Raw genomic sequence first — 22,850 nt, forward strand, 5'->3', positions numbered from 1 at the left:
GGAGTGTAGATTGTATAAGAGGTGATGTTATTAATCATTTGTTAACATGAGATCAGCGTTTAAATTCCTGAATTCCCTTACCGTTACTGGGACCTGGGATACACAAAGTAGACGTCTCTGCAGTTGCAATGCCCATATGTTCCTATTGCTCCATATCCTGCCTTATATAAACTTATTTCATTGCAATCGTCATCTTCCCAGTCCTCTTTACTCTGTCTCTCTTCCATTTCCTCTTCTTCCTCCTCCACTCTGCCCCCATTAGGTTGTGCTCCACTCTACCCCCAAGCCATAAGACTGCTGAACAATTAATCAAATGGCCACCGGACTATTTACATTGACGACCCCCCCCCCCCCCCCCCCTCCATTTGGTTTTGTACACTGTTGCTACTCGCTGTTTATTATCTATGTATATTCACTTCACCCCTACCTACATGTACAAATTACCTCAACTAACCTGTACCCCCGCACACTGACTAGGTACCGGTAACCACTGTATATAGCCTCATTCTTTTTTTGTGTTACTTTTTATTTTATTTTATTTTATTTTTTACTTTAGTTTATTTGATAAATATTTTCTTATCTCTTCTTGAACTGCACTGTTGGTTAAGGGCTCGTAAGTAAGCATTTCACATTAAGGTCTACACTTGTATTCGGCGGATGTGACAAATAAAGTTTAATTTCTCCCTCTTCTCCATCTCTTGTTTTGTCAGAGCTGGCCTGCTCAGAGCCAAAGACAACTCTTACTGTTGGAGAGAAGGACAGTGTGGACAGGATGGTATCTGCAGTGTAGTAAGAGAAATAACCTAGGAAAGACAGAACAAGTTATACAAATATTTTACTCTTGCTATATTTATCAGAAGTTTTCCTTTCCCTTACAGCTAAAATGATTGCCACTGACTGGCTGTGTAGTCCAACTCCAAACACCTGCATTATCAAGTTTGGTTTGCTCTGCTCTGGATGAAGACTTTAGCGCTTCAGGGTCAAAGATAATCTGTCCACATTCCTCCAAGACAGAGGGGGCAGCACTGAGCCATGCTGCCGTCTGAGGAGCAGAGGAATATAGAGTTAAAATACACTATGCCAGTCACTTGATGTTTTACACACATGGAATTACCTAAAATGTAATGTGAAGTATTTTCTTTTCAGTTGTAGTCTGGCCATCTTTGTAAGACAGCAAACAATTATTTTGGCATAAAACCTACTGTAAACTAAAAGGATCAAACGTATACTGTGATGCTTTATTCTGTACCTGTGTGAAGTCTGGTACAGGTAGCGGCTCCTCCAGTCCGGAGAGCAACTCCCACACCAGTACCTGCAGTGCTGTCATACCCGAGGGCCTAAGTGTGCTGGGAATAACTCCTGAAAAAGATATAATTTAACACAACATCCAGTGCCAATGCTGATACAAGTGATAAGCACCTTATAGTCACGAACCAGAAAGATCTCTTATCTGGAAGAAGTGCTCCCTCTCAGAAGGGTCTTCCAGTAGGGTTTGGACCAACTCCACAAAGAGACTCTGTAGCCTCCAACTCATCATCATTACTCTGTCAGTAAGCATAAACAAACCAAACAAATGACATCAAACATGAACTCACTACAACATATTGGCTGAAAACATCTTAAAAACGTTCATATTTACTTCACTTTACAATGTTGCCAAAATAAGTTAACTTACCTCTTTGTGTACAGCGTATTCTGTCAAATAATGGATTTTGTCCAGGTGAGGCTGGATAGTCACGAGGTCAGCTGTGCTCTCACTGAGACACAACTCCAGTACCAGCTGAAAAAGAGGTAGACATGTGAGAGGCAGCCCCAGGGGAAAACATACTATTTGCAGCTAGTAGCTGCCCATACTTCTATCAGAATCCTCTGCATGCATTTCCACCTCTCTCACCCTTGCTCTCAGACCCAGAAGAAGTTGGGTCCTCTGCCTGGAACTCAGCAGCTCTGGAACCATCTCTGTCACTAAATGCACAAACTCCTCCAGCTTCCCATAATGCTTTACAATATGCTGCTGAGCCACTTGCCACATGAATGCTGACATTTTTTAATATTTTTACATTTTAGTCATTTAGCAGACGCTCTTATCCAGAGCGACTTACAGTAGAGTGCATACATTTTATTACAATTTTTTTTTAATCCTTTTTTTATTTTTTGTTCTTTTAGTAATATTATACTTTTTTTATTGAATTTATTTATTTATTTATTTTTAACATACTGAGACAAGGATATCCCTACCGGCCAAACCCTCCCTAACCCGGACGACGCTATGCCAATTGTGCGTCGCCCCACGGACCTTTCACAAACTCCTCTTCTTTGATGGAGTTTAACGGCGGTTGGCATCCAATGTTAATGGTGCATTAACGCCATCAGCTGGATGGGGTATTGAATAAAAACAAAAAAGATTTCAGGAAAGGGGGAAAACAATGCCATACAAAATAAAACATGTCAACAAAATAAATACAAATATTAAACATCATACTTCTTCAATCACAGTCCACGCCAAAATACATCCCTATACAGGCTCAGGGGCCTGTGATGGGGGTACATTCACCGACAGGATTTCTTGCACCGACCCGGCAGTGAAATCAAAAAGACCCAAAAAACATTCTGCATCATTCACGATTCCAATTTTCTAAGACTTCTTCCCCGCTTGTGCTGTACAGTTTATGACCATTACAATAAACAAAACAAAGTCCACTTTTTTAACATGTAGCAATTCACTATCCCCCGGTTGATGAGAAACATTCACTGGTCGTGGTGGTTCTACTATCATTGCTTCTTACCCGCCACTCGTTCCTTTCCATTTTCTCACCGCCTCCAGATAGGAGACATGCTGGACACTGCATACCCTTGCCACCTCATTCTCCTTACAGGGCACTCCCAAGAATTCAGGTGCATGTTCACCTCCACAGTTGCAGCATTTCCCTTCATCTGGCATATGATATTCTTCCCTTCTGCACACACTTGACACATGACCAAATATTTTACATTTATGACACTGAAGGGGCGTATCTCATGAATCCTAACTTTACATGAGAAGGGGGAGACTCTTCATCAAAGAACAGTAGCATAGATGAAGTGAACTTCTTTTCTCCGTCCACCATACAGGTCAATCGACGTGTACCAACCACTCCATCGATGTCTTCAGTTATATGCTCTGCCTTTACTTTTCGTGCCACCCCAGAAATAACCCCCTTGACAGGCGCCATGCTACGAAAATCCACGCAGGAAACAATCCAATCCGATATATTTTTTGTCTTAACACACGCTTCTTCTGCTCCGCAGACACACAAAAAATTCAAATAAGACTACTTCTTGTGACTCTCATCGACTCCACACTTTCTTCCAACACATTCCAGATTTTCCTGGAGACTTTAAAACAGATTTCCCAAGTAGCATCGATCCAAAACCCTGACTCCGACCAAAAACGAGTCTAGTGGTTTCCTATTTTCCAACATAGTTTTACTTCTCATTTCCCTTTTTCTTCGCCACTCTAACCCACTCACTCACTTTCTGTACTATTAGTTTCACGCGACTCACTAGCAGTTTCAAACAAAACCTCAGTTTCTGCAATTTTCCGTCCCGCTCCTTCCTCTTGTCTTCCCGACCTCCTTTTATAGCGGACTACAACCCCAAAAGGTGTCTTGCCACCACCAACTGCACGGGTTGAAACGAAAACAAGGTAAAAAAGAAAATCCATACGTAATTGGGAAACTAACTTAATCCACCCAAATAAAAATAGTACATTGACAAAACAAATCTCCCACTTCTTCCTTCTTTCAAATCTCCATATCTCACTTCTCAGGCACTAGGGCCTGAGAGGGTGGTATGGCTGGACCTTCTCTCCACCTTGGCAGTGCCATTAAATCACCATAGCTATAAAGGCCACAAAGTCCACCTTCTTAATCTTTCAAATGTCAGGATCCTGCTGATGAAAGGCAACCCCTACAGCCTGCGGTGAAGGCCTGTCCATCACCATGGACTCTTCAGGTGCACAGTTCAAACCCTCAACCCTTTTAACAGCTGCTGCATATGAAATGCTCTTAAAAGCCCCGACTTTGGCCACCTCATTCTCTTTCACCTTTGTGGAGCAATCGAAAGACGTGGCTTCATGGTTCCCACCACAATTGCAACATGTCACATTTGCATCACTTTTATAACACAGTATATGATTTTTTCCCACAACTTGGACATCTCAGCTTCTCCCTTCTGCAAACACCTGAAACATGACCAAAAGCTTTAAAATGATCACACTGCATTGGTCTTGGGATAAATGATCTGACTCTGTAGTTAATATACCCTAACTGCACTTGAGTAGGGAGAGACTCTATAACAAAAAACAATAGAACAGATACTCTTCACTTTTTCTTAATTCACCACACAGATTCAACTGACGTGCATCAAATCCAAGATGGCGTAGCAGTGTAGACGTGTTTCTTTAGTCCTCTCGTGTACGTTTGTATTTTTTCGTATTTCTTGTATATATTTTAACATTTTTTTTCTATCTCTTTTCGATTTTTAATTCGATTAGACCTTCCGGTAACCTACCTCACCCAATGTGATACGGAATCGCTATTATTTTTTAACTTTGGAACACTTTCAAGAACCCCCAGTAGCTAACCAGCTAATCAGCTACAAGCTAATTTAGCCATTTTTTGCCGCTGCTAGCAGCTTTTACCTTCTGCACAGACACCAGCCCTGTTATTAGCCTGGATATTACTCACCAATTTACCAGCATCGGACTGTCTCTCGACAACAACGCCGGATTCCTGCCGTAATCCCTGAGCCACTACTTCTGATCCTCACAGCTAGCTTGCAGCTAGCGCAGCTAGCGCCACTGCCACGAAGCTAGCACCAGTTATCAAACACAATTCTACAATTCACAACCTCTCTTTCGCCATCGCCATCCGGCTTGGATTCTCTGTCGACACGACCACGTCTGGTCTGCAGACGAATACCCCATCCGCTGTGCCCTCTACCGGCCTCCGTCTGAGCAGACCCCCTCCGTCTGAGCAGACCACCCCCCGGGCTACTAACTTTAAACGCCGCGTGCTAGCTTAGTGGAGGCCTCCCTGCTCCATCTACGGCTGCCCCCTGGACACTATGATCACTTGGCTACATAGCCGATGCCTGCTTGACTGTCCATTAATTCACGGTACTCCATTCTGTTTATTTGTGTTTTATCTGTCGGCTCTGTGCTTTAACTCAGGATCTGTGTGTAGTTAATCCGACCCTCTCTGCCTAGTCGTCGCCATTTTTACCTGTTGTTGCTGTGTTAGTGGACTAGCTGCTGTTATCTTACCTGTTGTTTTAGCTAGCTCTCCCAATCAAGACCTGCAATCACTTTATGCCTTATTGTATGTCTCTCTCAAATATCAATATGCCTTGCATACTGTTGTTCAGGCTAGTTATCATTATCATTGTTTTGGTTTGCAATGGACCCCGTAGTTCCACTCTCCGTACCTCTGATACCTCCTTTGTCCCACCCCCCACACATGCGGTGACCTCACCCATTGAGACCAGCATGTCCAGAGATACAACCTCTCTTATCATCACCCAGTGCCTGGGCTTGCCTCCGCTGTACCCGTGCCCCACCATACCCCTGTCTGCACATTATGCCCAGAATCTATTCTACCACGCCCATAAATCTGCTCCTTTTATTCCTTGTCCCCAACGCTCTAGGCGACCAGTTTTGATAGCCTTTAGCCGCACCCTCATCCTACTACTCCTCTGTTCCTCGGGTGATGTGGAGGTAAACCCAGGCCCTGCATGTCCCCAGTCACCCTCATTTGTTGACTTCTGTGATCGAAAAAGCCTTGGCCTCATGCATGTCAACATCAGAAGCCTCCTCCCTAAGTTTGCCTTACTCACCGCTTTAGCACACTCTGCCAACCCTGATGTCCTTGCCGTGTCTGAATCCTGGCTTAGGAAGGCCACCAAAAATTCTGAGATTTCCATACCCAACTATAACACTTTCCGTCAAGATAGAACTGCCAAAGGGGGAGGAGTTGCAATCTACTGCAGAGATAGCCTGCAAAGTTCTGTCATACTTTCCAGGTCTATGCCCAAACAGTTCGAACTTCTAATTTTAAAAATTAATCTCTCCAGAAATAAGTCTCTCACTGTTGCCGCCTGCTACCGACCCCCCTCAGCTCCCAGCTGTGCCCTGGACACCATCTGTGAATTGATCGCTCCCCATCTAGCTTCAGAGTTTGTTCTGTTAGGTGACCTAAACTGGGATATGCTTAACACCCCGGCAGTCCTACAATCTAAGCTTGATGCCCTCAATCTCACACAAATCATCAAGGAACCCACCAGGTACAACCCTAAATCCGTAAACATGGGCACCCTAATAGACATTATCCTGACCAACCTGCCCTCCAAATACACCTCTGCTGTCTTCAATCAAGATCTCAGCGATCACTGCCTCATTGCCTGTATCCGCCACGGGTCCGCGGTCAAACGACCACCCCTCATCACTGTCAAACGCTCCCTAAAACACTTCTGCGAGCAGGCCTTTCTAATCGACCTGGCCCGGGTACCCTGGAAGGATATTGACCTCATCCCGTCAGTTGAGGATGCCTGGTCATTCTTTAAAAGTTACTTCCTCACCATATTAGACAAGCATGCTCCGTTCAAAAAATGCAGAACCAAGAACAGATATAGCCCTTGGTTCACTCCAGACCTGACTGCCCTCGACCAGCACAAAAACATCCTGTGGCGAACTGCAATAGCATCGAAGAGCCCCCGCGATATGCAACTGTTCAGGGAAGTCAGGAACCAATACACGCAGTCAGTCAGGAAAGCAAAGGCCAGCTTTTTCAAGCAGAAATTTGCATCCTGTAGCTCTAACTCCAAAAAGTTCTGGGATACTGTAAAGTCCATGGAAAACAAGAGCACCTCCTCCCAGCTGCCCACTGCACTGAGGCTAGGTAACACGGTCACCACTGATAAGTCCGTGATAATCGAAAACTTCAACAAACATTTCTCAATGGCTGGCCATGCCTTCCTCCTGGCGACTCCAACCTTGGCCAACAGCCCCGCCCCCCCCGCTGCTACTCGCCCAAGCCTCCCCAGCTCCTCCTTTACCCATATCCAGATAGCAGATGTTCTGAAAGAGCTGGAAAACCTGGACCCATACAAATCAGCTGGGCTTGACAATCTGGACCCCCTATTTCTGAAACTGTCCGCCGCCATTGTCGCACCCCCTATTACCAGCCTGTTCAACCTCTCCTTCGTATCATCTGAGATCCCCAAGGATTGGAAAGCTGCCGCGGTCATCCCCCTCTTCAAAAGGGGAGACACCCTGGACCCAAACTGTTACAGACCTATATCCATCCTGCCCTGCCTATCTAAGGTCTTCGAAAGCCAAGTCAACAAACAGATCACTGACCATCTCGAATCCCACCGTACCTTCTCCGCTGTGCAATCCGGTTTCCGAGCCGGTCACGGGTGCACCTCAGCCACGCTCAAGGTACTAAACGATATCATAACCGCCATCGATAAAAGACATTACTGTGCAGCCGTCTTCATCGACCTGGCCAAGGCTTTCGACTCTGTCAATCACCATATTCTTATCGGCAGACTCAGTAGCCTCGGTTTTTCTAATGACTGCCTTGCCTGGTTCACCAACTACTTTGCAGACAGAGTTCAGTGTGTCAAATCGGAGGGCATGTTGTCCGGTCCTCTGGCAGTCTCTATGGGGGTACCACATGGTTCAATTCTCGGGCCGACTCTTTTCTCTGTATACATCAATGATGTTGCTCTAGCTGCGGGCGATTCCCTGATCCACCTCTACGCAGACAACACCATTCTGTATACTTCCGGCCCTTCCTTGGACACTGTGCTATCTAACCTCCAAACGAGCTTCAATGCCATACAACACTCCTTCCGTGGCCTCCAACTGCTCTTAAACGCTAGTAAAACCAAATGCATGCTTTTCAACCGTTCGCTGCCTGCACCCGCACGCCCGACTAGCATCACCACCCTGGACGGTTCCGACCTAGAATATGTGGACATCTATAAGTACCTAGGTGTCTGGCTAGACTGCAAACTCTCCTTCCAGACTCATATCAAACATCTCCAATCCAAAATCAAATCTAGAGTCGGCTTTCTATTCCGCAACAAAGCCTCCTTCACTCACGCCGCCAAACTTACCCTAGTAAAACTGACTATCCTACCGATCCTCGACTTCGGCGATGTCATCTACAAAATAGCTTCCAATACTCTACTCAGCAAACTGGATGCAGTTTATCACAGTGCCATCCGTTTTGTTACTAAAGCACCTTATACGACCCACCACTGCGACCTGTATGCCCTAGTCGGCTGGCCCTCGCTACATGTTCGTCGTCAGACCCACTGGCTCCAGGTCATCTACAAGGCTATGCTAGGTAAAGTGCCGCCTTATCTCAGTTCACTGGTCACGATGGCTACACCCACCCGCAGCACGCGCTCCAGCAGGTGTATCTCACTGATCATCCCTAAAGCCAAAACCTCATTTGGACGCCTTTCCTTCCAGTTCTCTGCTGCCTGCGACTGGAACGAATTGCAAAAATCTCTGAAGTTGGAGACTTTTATCTCCCTCAACAACTTTAAAAATCTGCTATCCGAGCAGCTAACCGATCGCTGCAGCTGTACATAGTCCATCTGTAAACTACCCACCCAATTTACCTACCTCACCCCCCATACTGCTTTTATTTATTTATTTTTCTGCTCTTTTGCACACCAGTATCTCTTCTTGCACATGATCATCTGATGATTTATCACTCCAGTGTTAATCTGCTAAATTGTAATTATTCGATTTATTGCCTACCTCATGCCTTTTGCACACATTGTATATAGATTCTCTTTTTTTTCTACCATGTTATTGACTTGTTTATTGTTTACTCCATGTGTAACTCTGTGTTGTTGTCTGTTCACACTGCTATGCTTTATCTTGGCCAGGTCGCAGTTGCAAATGAGAACTTGTTCTCAACTAGCCTACCTGGTTAAATAAAGGTGAAATAAAAAATAAATAAATAAAAACTCCAGGAATATTTTTGATCTCTTCAACATCCCAATAAACGGTACATTTCCATCCCTAACTATAACATTTTCCGACAAGATAGAACTGCCAAAGGGGGCGGTGTTGCAATCTACTGCAGAGATAACCTGCAGAGTTCTGTCTTACTATCCAGGTCTGTACCCAAACAATTCGAGCTTCTACTTCTAAAAATCCACCTTTCCAGAAATAAGTCTTTCACCGTTGCCGCTTTCTATAGACCACCCTCTGCCCCAGCTGTGCCCTGGACACCATATGTGAACTGATTTCCCCCCATCTATCTTCGAAGCTCGTGCTGCTAGGTGACCTAAACTGGGACATGCTTAACACCCCAGCCATCCTACAATCTAAGCTTGATGCCCTCAATCTCACACAAATTATCAATGAACCCACCAGGTACAACCCCAAATCCGTAAACACGGGCACCCTCATAGATAACACGGGGACCCTCCTAACCAACTTACCCTCGAAATACACCTCTGCTGTTTTCAACCAAGATTTCAGCAATCACTGCCTCATTGTGTAACGCTCTGGGTGTCGGGAGTGTGAAGTCAGGCGCAGGAACAACAGAGAGTTTAATATAGTGCTTTTAATGCACACACGGTAAACAACGGCCCCACGAAAACACTGGGTGTACAAACAAATGCCCCATACATGGGGGACGAAAAAACAGTCCAATACACTCTACGAACGAATAAACAATACGTTCGTCTACTCCCGATACCAAGGTACAAAATGATCAATCCCGCACAAAGAAACGGGCGGGCTGGCTGACTAATAAAGCCCAACTAATTACAATCACCTCAACACAGGTGTAACCAATAAACACATAAGGAGGGGGAGGAAAAGAGTCAGTGGCAGCTAGTAGGCCGGCGACGACGACCGCCGAGCGCCACCCGAACGGGAAGGGTACTCACCTTCGGTCGGAGTCGTGACACATTGCCTACATCCGTAACGGGTCTGCGGTCAAACGACCACCCCTCATCACTGTCAAACGCTCCCAAAAACTCTTCAGCGAGCAGGCCTTTCTAATCGACCTGACCCGGGTATCCTGAAAGGATATTGACTTCATCCCGTCAGTAGAGGATGCCTGGTCATTCTTTAAATGTGCCTTCCTCACCATTTTAAATAAGCATGCCCCTTTCAAAAAATGTAGAACCAGGAACAGATATAGCCCTTGGTTCTCTCCAGACCTGACTGCCCTTGACCAGCACAAAAACATCCAGTGGCGTACTGCATTAGCATTGAATAGCCCCCGTGACATGCAACTATTCAGGGAAGTTAGGAACCAATATACACAGGCAGTTAGGAAAGCTAAGGCTAGCTTTTTCAAGCAGAAATGTGGATCCTGTAGCACAAACTCAAAACAGTTCTGGGACACTGTAAAGTCCATGGAGAATAAGAGCACCTCCTCCCAGCTGCCCACTGCACTGAGGCTAGGAAACACTGTCACCACCGATAAATCCACGATAATTGAGAATTTCAATAAGCATTTTTCTACAGCTGGCCATGCTTTCCACCTGGCTACCCCTACCCCGGTCAACAGCCCTGCACTCCCCACAGCAACGCCCAAGCCTCCCCCATTTCTCCTTCACCCAAATCCAGATTGCTGATGTTCTGAAAGAGCTGCAAAATCTGGACCCCTACAAATCAGCTGGGCTAGACAATCTGGACCCTCTCTTTCTAAAATTATCTGCTGAAATTGTTGCAACCCCTACTACCAGCCTGTTCAACCTCTCTTTCGTATCGTCTGAGATTCCCAAACATTGGAAAGCTGCTGCAGTCATCCCCCTCTTCAAAGGGGGAGACACTCTAGACCCAAACTGCTACAGACCTATATCTATCCTACCCTGCCTTTCTAAGGTCTTCGAAAGCCAAGTTAACTAACAGATTACCGACCATTTCGAATCCCACCTTACCTTCTCCGCTATGCAATCTGGTTTCAGAGCTGGTCATGGGTGCACCTCAGCCACGTTCAAGGTCCTAAACGATATCATAACCGCCATCGATAAGAGACATTACTGTGCAGCCGTATTCATCGACCTGGCCAAGGCTTTCGACTCTGTCAATCACCACATTCTTATTGGCAGACTCAACAGCCTTGGTTTCTCAAATGATTGCCTCGCCTGGTTCACCAACTACTTCTCTGATAGAGTTCAGTGTGTCAAATCGGAGGGCCTGTTGTCCGGACCTCTGGCAGTCTCTATGGGGGTGCCACAGGGTTCAATTCTCAGGCCGACTCTTTTCTCTGTATACATCAATGATGTCGCTGTCACGATCGTGTGGAGGAGAGACGGACCAAAACGCAGCATGTGGAAAATAAGCCATCTTCTTTTATTTTACTACGAAGATGAACATGAAACGAAACACTATTACAAACTATACAAAAACAACAAACGACCGTGAAGCTATAAACGTAGTGCACACACACAGGCTACAAACGTTCAACATAGACAATTCCCCACAAACAGCTAAAGCCTATGGTTGCCTTAAATATGGCTCCCAATCAGAGACAACAATAACCAGCTGTTTCTAATTGAGACCCAATTCAGGCAACCATAGACTTTCCTAGATACCTACACTCAACCATAGACACAGCTAGACTACTATACTAAACATAAACCCAACTACTCTAATAAACCCCCTAAACCTTACAACCACCCTAGACACTACAAAAACCACATACATTCCCCATGTCACACCCTGACCTAACCAAAATAATTAAGAAAACAAAGAATACTAAGGCCAGGGCGTGACATAATCCCCCCCCTTAAGGTGCGAACTCCGGGCGCACCAGCACAAAGTCTAGGGGAGGGTCTGGGTGGGCTTCCGTCCACGGCGGCAGCTCCGGCACTGGTCGTGGTCCCCACCCCACCATAGTCACTACCCGCTTTCGTAGCCTCCTCCAAATGGAGGGTGGCCACATTAACCCCACTGGATTAAGGGGCAGCACCGGACTAAGGGGCAGCACCGGACTAAGGGGCAGCACCGGACTAAGGGGCAGCACCGGACTAAGGGGCAGCACCGGACTAAGGGGCAGCACCGGACTAAGGGGCAGCACCAGGATAAGGGGCAGCACCAGGATAAGGGGCAGCACCAGGGGCAGCACCAGGATAAGGGGCAGCTCCGGACTGAGGGACGGATCCTGGCTGGATGACGGCTCTGGCGGATCCTGGCTGGACGGCTCTGGCGGATCCTGGCTGGACGGCTCATGGCTGGCTGACGGATCTGGCTGCTCATGGCTGGCTGACGGCTCTGGCAGATCCTGTCTGGTTGGCGGCTCTGGCAGATCCTGTCTGGTTGGCGGCTCTGGCAGATCCTGTCTGGTTGGCGGCTCTGGCAGATCCTGTCTGGTTGGCGGCTCTGGCAGATCCTGTCTGGTTGGCGGCGCTGGCTGGTCATGGCTCGCTGACGGCTCTGGCTGGTCATGGCTCGCTGACGGCTCTGGCTGGTCATGGCTCGCTGACGGCTCTGGCTGGTCATGGCTCGCTGACGGCTCTGGCTGGTCATGGCTCGCTGACGGCTCTGGCTGGTCATGGCTCGCTGACGGCTCTGGCTGGTCATGGCTGGCGGAAGGCTCTGGCTGATCCGTTCTGGCGGAAGGCTCTGGCTGATCCGTTCTGGCGGAAGGCTCTGGCTGATCCGGTCTGGCGGAAGGCTCTGGCTGATCCGGTCTGGCGGAAGGCTCTGGCTGATCCGGTCTGGCGGAAGGCTCTGGCTGATCCGGTCTGGCGGAAGGCTCTGGCTGATCCGGTCTGGCGGAAGGCTCTGGCTGATCCGGTCTGGCGGAAGGCTCTGGCGGCTCCTGTCTGGCGGAAGGCTCTAGCGGCTCCTGTCTGGCGGACGGCTCTGTAGGCTCATGGCAGACGGGCGGCTTTGCAGGCTCATGGCAGACGGGCGGCTTTGAAGGCTCAATACAGATGGGCAGTTCATGCGGCGCTTGGCAGACGGACAGTTCAGACGGCGTTGGGCAGACGGGCAGTTCAGGCGCCGTTGGGCAGACGGGCAGTTCAGGCGCCGCTTGGCAGACGGGCAGTTCAGGCGCCGTTGGGCAGACGGGCAGTTCAGGCACCGTTGGGCAGACGGCAGACTCTGGCCGGCTGAGACGCACTGTAGGCCTGGTGCGTGGTGCCGGAACTGGAGGTACCGGGCTAAGGACACGCACCTTCAGGCTAGTGCGGGGAACAACAACAGGGCACACTGAGTTCTCAAGGCGCACTATAGGACTGGTGCGTGGTACCAGAACTGGTGGTACCGGGCTGAGGGCACGCACCTCAGGACGAGGTTAAACAGCCGTTAAACAGCCGTTAAACTGTTAAACAGCCACCACTAACATTTAGCGGCCGCTGCCAACATACTGACAACATCCAGCCACTTTAAAAATGGGAATTGATGGAAATTATGTAAAAATGTACCACTAGCCACTTTAAACAATGCCACTTAATATAATGTTTACATACCCTACATTACCCATCTCATATGTATATGTATATACTGTACTCTATATCATCTACTGCATCTTGCCATCTTTATGTAATACATGTACCACTAGCCACTTTAAACTATGCCACTTTATGTTTACATACCCTACAGTACTCATCTCATATGTATATACCGTACTCTATACCATCTACTGCATCTTGCCTATGCCGTTCTGTACCATCACTCATTCATATATCTTTATGTACATATTCTTTATCCCTTTACACTTGTGTGTATAAGGTAGTAGTTGTGGAATTGTTAGATTACTTGTTGTTATTACTGCATTGTCGGAACTAGAAGCACAAGCATTTCGCTACACTCGCATTAACATCTGCTAACCATGTGTATGTGACTAATAAAATTTGATTTGATTTGAGTGCGGGGAGAAGGATCAGTGCGTACAGGGCTCTGGAGACGCACAGGAGGCTTGGTGCGTGGTGCCGGGACTGGAGGCACTGGGCTGGAGACACGCACCACAGGGAGAGTGCGTGGAGGAGGAACAGGGCTCTGGAGACGCACTGGAAGCCTGGTGCGTGGTGTCAGCACTGGTGGTACTGGGCTGGGAACACACACCACAGGGCTAGTGCGATGAGCAGTAACAGGACGCACAGGACTCTGGAGACGCACAGGAGGCTTTGTGCGTGCTGTAGGCACTGTCTTAACCAGACGGCTAGCACGCACCTCAGGACGAGTATGGAGAGCTGTTCCCGGTGACATTAAATCACCAACACGTTCATTCGGACGGATGCCGTGCCTCATGCACCAAACCAATACATCCCTCATAACTCTCTCCTCCAATTTCTCCATTAACTCCTTTACTGTCTCTGCGTCACTCTCCTCCAAATCCGCCCTCACCGGCTCCTTACGGTAAGCAGGAGGAGTTGGCTCACGTCTCCCGACTGACCCAACTAAACTACCCGAGAGCCCCCCCCCAAGAAATTCTTGGGTTTGACTTACGGGCTTCCAGCCTTGTTTCCTTGCTGCCTCCTCATATCTCCGCCTCTCTGCTTTCGCTGCCTCCAGCTCAGCTTTGGGGCGGTTATATTCTCCTGGTACTTCGCGGTCCAGAATTTCCTCCCAATTCCAATAGTCCTGTGTAGGTGGGTCCTGTTGTTGTTGCACACGCTGCTTGATCCGATGTTGGTGGGGAATTCTGTCACGATCGTGTGGAGGAGAGACGGACCAAAACGCAGCATGTGGAAAATAAGCCATCTTCTTTTATTTTACTACGAAGATGAACATGAAACGAAACACTATTACAAACTATACAAAAACAACAAACGACCGTGAAGCTATAAACGTAGTGCACACACACACACACACACACACACACACACACACACACACACACACACACACACACACACACACACACACACACACACACACACACACACACACACACACACACACACACACACACACACACACACACACACACACACACACACACACACACACATGCTACAAACGTTCAACATAGACAATTCCCCACAAACAGCTAAAGCCTATGGTTGCCTTAAATATGGCTCCCAATCAGAGACAACAATAACCAGCTGTCTCTAATTGAGACCCAATTCAGGCAACCATAGACTTTCCTAGATACCTACACTCAACCATAGACACAGCTAAACTACTATACTAAACATAAACCCAACTACTCTAATAAACCCCCTAAACCTTACAACCACCTTAGACACTACAAAAACCACATACATTCCCCATGTCACACCCTGACCTAACCAAAATAATTAAGAAAACAAAGAATACTAAGGCCAGGGCGTGACAGTCGCTCTTGCTGCTGGTGACTCTCTGATCCACCTCTACGCAGACGACACCATTCTGTATACTTCTGGCCCTTCTTTGGACACTTGTGTTAACTAACCTCCAGACGAGCTTCAATGCCATACTACTCTCCTTCCGTGGCCTCCAAATGCTCGTAAATGCAAGTAAAACTAAATGCATGATCTTCAACCGATCACAGCTCGCACCTGGCCGCCCGTCCAGCATCACTACTCTGGACGGTTCTGACTTAGAATATGTGGACAACTACAAAAACCTAGGTGTCTGGTTAGGCTGGAAACTCTCCTTCCAGACTCACATTAAGCATCTCCAATCCAGAATTAAATCTAGAATCTGCTTCCTATTTCACAACAAAGCATCCTTCACTCATGCTGCCAAACATACCCTTGTAAAACTGACCATCCTACTGATCCTCAACTTTGGCAATGTCATTTATAAAATAGCCTCGAACACTACTCAACAAATTGGATGCAGTCTATCACCGTGCCATCCGTTTTGTCACCAAAGCCCCATATACTACCCACCATTGCGACCTGTACGCTCTCGTTGGCTGGCCCTCGCTTCATACCCGTCACCAAACCCACTGGCTCTAGGTCATCTACAAGTCTCTGCTAGGTAAAGCCACGACTTATCTCAGCTCACTGGTCACCATAGCACTACCCACTCGTAGCATGCACTCCAGCAGGTATATCTCACTGGTCACCCCCAAAGCCAATCCCTATTTGGCCGCCTTTCCTTCCAGTTCTCTGCTGCCAATGACTGGAACGAACTGCAAAAATCACTGAAGCTGGAGACTCATATCTCCCTCACTAGCTTTAAGCACCAGCTGACAGAGCAGCTCAAAGAAATTAAGGCAAACGGTTCCGACCGCCGGAGTTATTATCCACCATCATGGTTCGATGCCATGGACGCTGTACTGGGACAGCGAATCAGAAAGCCAGTACTGAGTGGCAAAGCTACCGTATCACAAAAAAACTGTAAATATTTTTTCTTAATTTGCTTTAGAATCTGATAACAGGTCGTGTACAGGTTGCTATCTGCTGTCTTCACGTACTAGTCGGAACTAGGAAACTCGAAAATGTCCGACTTGGAAACTAGTTGTACATCCGGCCGTGATTGGGAGTCCCATAGGGCGGCGCAAAATTAGCCCAACGTCGTCCGGGTTTGGCCGGGGTAGGCCGTCATTGTAAATAATTTGTTCTTAACTTACTTGCCAAGTTAAATGAAAAATGTTTGCACTAACCAGGTTTTCATCCAAACTTTTTATGCGAGTAAAGTACATGACAGAAAGTGTCACGACTGGCCTGATGGCAATAGCAAATTTGTCAGTAAAAACTTTCCAAATGTTAACAAAACTAAAAAATATGCTAAACAAGGTGTCAGTAAAATTAATTATGCGAGAAATGGCAGTGGAAACACCTTTATGCGCCAGTATTGATATAATAACCATCATATCGTAGTAAACTTGGAATCATGTGAGGAAATGTTGTGTGGTCCTCCCACTACAACTCGGGAAAGCATGCATTATTAGGCCACAGATTAAATAAATGATGATGAACTTCACAGGGTGGTGAAAGTACACTGATGAGCTTATTTCTCCTTTCCAATAAATATCAAGGGTCATATTCTGGTGACATGATGAGCGATGCTTGGCTGCCGTTTGACAAATAAAAAGAATCTTGCTCTTATCCATAATAATGTCATCGTGTAAGTGGCCTACCCACACTGTATCTGCGAGTTGTTCGCTGGGCACATTCGCTATATAACGCAACATTTGTTGTGCCAAAACCATCAGTAGAGTTGAAAATTGAACTTGTATTTTTTATTCAGTATGTGGGAATTTAACCGCAAAATATATTTTTATGTGTACTTCATCATCACAAACAGCCTTTTATCCGCAACAAGTCAATTTGATGGAAACATCTCTGGTGGGAAAATGCGAATATTGTTTTTATGCAGATTTGAGAATATTCACATTAAAATCTGTCGCCAAATGAATGGAAACCTAGCTACTGATAACAATATGGTTGAATTGATCTGTTTTAGTATCCTATTTCCCTCACCTCTCAAGTTCCTTTGCTCCAAGGAGAAACATAATGCCAGCTCGGGTGTCTTTGAGGGTCAAAGGCACAAGGATTCTGCGGATTATGTTATGAGGAAAATCCCTGGGCAAAGAGGAATAAGACACAAACTTGTATTAGGGATGTGTTAAAACAATTACAGACATAAAACATTGTATCAAGGCAAAATAATCCCAACTAGAATCTGGAGGTTACTATCTTCGCTATAGAGCTAAGAAACAGTCAAACACCCAAAACATGAAGATGAGACCAACAATACCAAAACCATCTTAAAGACAGGTGAACTATGTCAGCACAGCTCAGGTTTTAGCCTTGAAATGGTAAATGAAGTCAAGATGTGAAAATTAAGGATCTTAGATTTATCATCTGATGTCTGCAGTTAGCTCGATAAGGTTCTCCTTCACAGCGATGTGGCGCAACCCTGTGGCATATTTCTCCCGGCTCCCAATCTGGCTGATCTCAGTCACCAGGGCATCATAGAGGTTATAGAGTAGACTCTGCCATTTGGCCCAGTCCTCAGCACAGGGTCCTGGAACAGTGAGGGGTGGCATGGGCAAGAAAATATGTCAGATGGGCTGTATCAATCATAATCTAAAATGGCATACTACTTCATCAAGGGTTTCAGTGATGAAAACACTCCACACCTGTCTGTTGTTCTACACCGTTTTTATTGTTTAACATCTAAACAGATTCATAAGACAATGGTGTTTTTTCAGTTTTCAGTCTATTCACAACATTCCAGCCATTCCTGTGTCTTGTGTCTTTGACCCTTGAGATGATGTACACAGAGCTGCAGGTTGAATAACTCTACTATCTCCTCTTTGAGAGTGCTGCTGGGCCTTATCTGTCTCCATACGTAGAGCACAGAGGGCAGGAGCTCCTCACCCAGCCGACACACCCTCATACGGCAGTTCATGGCAGCAGACCAAGTGCTCCACCACCGGCAAGTGTCTCTCCCGCCTGGAGAGAGAACAGATCACACACAGTGTAATGGATTAAATCTCTTGATGGTAGGTCTCACTGTAGACCAGAGGCTGGTGGGAGGAGCTATAGGATGATGGGCTCATTGTAATGGCTGGAATGGAAGGCTATGAAACATATGGAAACCACATGTTTGACTCCGTTCCATATATTCCATTCCAGCCATTACAATGATCCCGTCCTCGAATAGCTCCTCCCACCAGCCTCTACCGCTGTAGACTCAATTGCTAAGAGTTCAGTTCAGTAGGTTTACACTTTAGAACACTTACAGTCTCTGAGGCGCGTAACTACTGAAAAATGACTGTGGCAACTCCCTTGCATGATACAGGTCACCTTTCGCAGTAATGGAGTTGACTAGGGTGTGTGTTGTTATTGTCATCGTACCTGACATTGAGCAGTGCTCTGGAGAAGAAGCTGAAGAGTTTATGGCTGAAGCCCTCAGTCTGCAGACAGAAGCCCTGGACTGCAGTGTGGATGATCCTGTTCACAAGCACACGGTTTATGGCCTTGGGGGAACCAGTGAAAATGGCACAATAAATATCCAGCGAATCTAGTTACATATGAGAAAGAAGGGATTGTTCAGAATTAGATTGGAATTAAATCGAATCTAGACAGTACATACCAAATTGTGTGCAGACCCATGACTTTGTCGTGTCTTTGACTATGCCAGATTGATTGCTATGACATGCTATTCTATAAAATAATTTCTCCGTAATTAATATTACCTGATTGAACTAATCATGTAAATATTAATTAACTAGAGAGGGACACCACGAAATAATATTTATAGAGCTGTTATCTTTCGAATAAACTCTTAAAGATTTAGTAATATTTTACTAAATAGCAGTCACATTAATCGTCATTTTATTCAGTCTCATCTGAAAGTTGTAAGTCCTTGATTATCTGCAAGAATCCTGGCTAACAAGTTGAATCAGCAATACAAAATTGGGTTTAATTATTTATTTACTAAATACCTAACTAATCACACAGAATCACACATATACAATTAAATCATAACTTGATCACAAATTACGTCATACAGAAAAACGTCCCTAGCGGGCGTTATAGATATGACAGCTTGTTACACAAAGGAAAGGGGCGGGATTTTAGTGAAAGAGCGGGAGACTGGAACATAGGCGAGCTGTGCTGTCGTAAATACAGTATCTGATGCATTCTAAATTACCGCCCATTTGAAAAAGAAAATGCAATACATATTTACTCTGAGCTGCGCTTCAGTAGGTTGGTGGTAGATGGACCGTGTCGCCAACCCGAGTCCTCTGTCCTTTGAAGAATGTCTCTGGTTGTCACGGGATACGTTGTAGTAACGTTGTATGTAGTAGACGGGATACTCGGACTGTCCTTCCTAACCTGCGTTTAGCTGTTGCTAACTCAACGGTTAGGAGATATCACTTCTGTAGTGAATACGAGTTCAAAGTTCATACCATTCACAATCAAAGTCCATGCTGATGTTGGCCTAGTTCTGTAGTTATTGTCTGAACCATTCTGACACAGGACCGTCATCCTGGTGTACCCGGAACAGGAAGTTACATTTTCGTCAATGGCTTTATATAGTGGAGGGAGAGGGGTGTGTCTGAAAAGTTTATAACCCATGCCTCTTCACAGGGGCGGGCCACTGGTTGAGCAGAAGAAAACTTATGAAAGCACAGATCTCTCATTTGGAAGCTAAATTTACATTTAATCTCTTCACAAATAATCTCATATTCAAACATTTGAATTAAACAACAATTCCATGTGAATCCGATACCTCTGACGTTTAGACTTTCTACAGTAGAGTTTATGTCATTCTATCATTGATGAGAATGTGTCAGAGGGCAACCGAACTGACATAATATACCTTAAGTACCACCGCATATGTTCAGTTGGTCGGATTACCAGAATATAGTTCATTTCCCCCAACTTCTGATGTTACCCAGAATCTCTATGTTAACCCATGGGTTTCCTTATGTCACATCAGTTATAGTGGGGAGAGAGAAAAAGGGGGAAAGAGGTATTTATGACTGTCGTAAACCTACCCCCAACCCAACGTCATGACAACTTCTTGCTCTTCAATCAACCATTTACATTGCATTGTATTTCCTATTACTGGCTGCAATTACCCCAAAATATCACCAATTACTTCCCTATTACTACCTGCAATTACCCCAAAACATCACCAATTACATTCATAGATTACCACAGCACATAAAAATCTAAGTCCCTGCTGTATTGAGAGAGCAATAAGGACCACTGACTGTACCACTGCTGCTGGGTGATCTCACACCAGTACTTGCGGAGAGACAGGATGTTCTTGAGCAGGATGCTGCTGTAGTCCTCCCCATAGGCCTAGCAGCTGAATGAGCTCCGCAGCACCTCCATCACATGATTCAGGAGCTCGCCACACTCCAGACGAGGCCATCCTGTAGGGAGAGAAGTGGGGGGTTAAAGTACCCAGAGGGATTACAAAACAGTCAGTGTGTCCAAAATGGAACTACTTTTCATCAGAGACCTATAGGTCCTGGTCAAAAGTAGTGCACTATATAAGGAATGGGGAGCCATTTCGGACACACAAGGGATAGATAACACAGGGTGTGGGAATTAGGCTCTATAAGCCTCTGATCTGGTCTGTGATTCTCCAAACCCATACTCTTGTTGGCACAGCGGATGAAGTATTTGACCAGGCTGCTGATCTCCTGCATCTTCTTCTGATGGTTAGCCTTTGTGGTGGTCGACACGTTGGCTTTCTCTGACTGGAGCAGCTCAGTCTTTTTGCAGATACCTCTGCAGAAACCTGATAGAAGGCAATGAGAATGCAAACAGTGAGAATGCAAAGCGATGATGGATTTAATAAATATTGTCAATAAAATAGTAGCCTGGCTACACCTCAGTCCCCTAATAGTGGGATTTGGGTGTTAGGTTCTAAATAAACAGAGTAAAAAATAACGGACAGCTAGGAAAAGCTCAAACCGAGTTTAATCACCCAATAGGTCAGACAGCTGAACAGACAAAGACATGTTCCCACCAGCAAAAGTATATATACCCCATTTTAGGTAGTCTCCTCCTTTTCTCTAAACATTACATCTTTATTGCTAGGCAGGAAATTAAGATGTGGGTAATAAACTGTTCCTTCTCCCTTAATGTGACGTGACTTGACCTCGGCCCCCATTCCTCACTAATCCACCCTTATCAGTGACCGCAACCATGTGATTGCCTTTCCCTTACTCAATAACATTACAAGCCCCTGGTGTAACGGATGTGAAATGGCTAGTTAGTTAGCGGGTACGCGCTAACAGCGTTTCAATCAGTTACGTCACTTGCTCTGAAACCTAGAAGTAGTGTTGCCCCTTGCTCTGCAAGGGCCGCGGCTTTTGTGGAGCGATGGGTAACGACGCTTCGTGGGTGACTGTTGTTGATGTGTGCAGAGGGTCCCTGGTTCGCGCCCGTGTCGGGGCGAGGGGACGGTTTAAAGTTATACTGTTACATTGGTGCCGCGGCCTTTGTGGAGCGATGGGTAACGATGCTTCGTGGGCGACCGTTGTTGATGTGTGCAGAGTGTCCCTGGTTCGCGCCCGAGGTCGGGGCGAGGGGACGGTTTAAAGTTATACTGTTACATTGATGCTGTTGACCCGGATCACTGGTTGCTGCGGAAAAAGGAGGAGGTCGAAAGGGGGGTGAGTGTAACGGATGTGAAATGGCTAGTTAGTTAGCGGGTACGCGCTAACAGCGTTTCAATCAGTTACGTCACTTGCTCTGAAACCTAGAAGTAGTGTTGCCCCTTGCTCTGCAAGGGCCGCGGCTTTTGTGGAGCGATGGGTAACGACGCTTCGTGGGTGACTGTTGTTGATGTGTGCAGAGGGTCCCTGGTTCGCGCCCGGGGCGAGGGGACGGTTTAAAGTTATACTGTTACACTGGCTCACACAACCTTAATTGACCCCACCATATACATTCCTCCTAGAGATAACCATTAACTTCTGGTGTAGCAAGTATTTCAAATTACAACCCAACAACTGAAAGCAGACTGTGGCCCTTCTCCTTTCCATAGGATACCTGATGTCTAACAATAACATGTTCTGCATTCCCCTCTCTCCCTCAGTACCATGAACAAGGATATTTCATAGTTCATGTTTAGAATTAAGAATCCATCCGGGTAATAAACTGTGTAGGAAGACATACTACCTGAAGACTGCATCCCAGGTGAGCTGCTTGGAGCCTTTAGATGCTCTGGTCCCAGAATGTGATGCAGCTCCTCCACTGTGTCAGGAGACCGGATGAGCCGTCTGAAGCTATAAGCCTCTTTCTGTATACAAGAACATAATGTTTTGTGCACAGATGCAAAAGCCACCACAAGTAATAACAATCATCAAAACAAACTCCAATCACAAAACGGATATCAGCTTCTATATGTAACGTCGTGGAAGTAACTTGAAATGAGCTAATAACTGAAAGTGGACACTCACCATTGA

The 22,850-nt window shown here is 46.2% G+C and overlaps 1 protein-coding gene across 5 annotated transcripts; it reads right to left on the bottom strand.

The window, feature by feature from the left end:
• Positions 1–18,058: 18,058 nt before the first annotated feature.
• LOC139548112 (serine-protein kinase ATM-like) lies at positions 18,059–22,826 on the bottom strand. 5 transcript variants are annotated; one of them, XR_011669633.1, is made up of 5 exons: positions 22,564–22,826; positions 21,035–21,178; positions 19,610–20,807; positions 18,775–18,870; positions 18,059–18,369 (listed from the first exon to the last, which is right to left on the bottom strand). XR_011669633.1 is itself a non-coding variant. In XM_071357489.1 (3 exons), exons 1-3 carry the CDS (start codon positions 22,574–22,576, stop codon positions 20,734–20,736), a joined length of 231 nt encoding a protein of 76 aa, XP_071213590.1. In that variant the 5' UTR covers positions 22,577–22,826; the 3' UTR covers positions 19,336–20,733. The 5 variants fall into 5 exon arrangements, 1 of the variants encoding a protein (XP_071213590.1); XR_011669632.1 differs by having other exon boundaries at positions 18,775–18,896; XR_011669631.1 differs by having other exon boundaries at positions 18,775–18,940.
• Between the last annotated feature and the right edge of the window lie 24 nt (positions 22,827–22,850).

This window comes from Salvelinus alpinus, chromosome 21, assembly GCF_045679555.1.
Source record: "Salvelinus alpinus chromosome 21, SLU_Salpinus.1, whole genome shotgun sequence".
Lineage (NCBI taxonomy): Eukaryota > Metazoa > Chordata > Actinopteri > Salmoniformes > Salmonidae > Salvelinus > Salvelinus alpinus.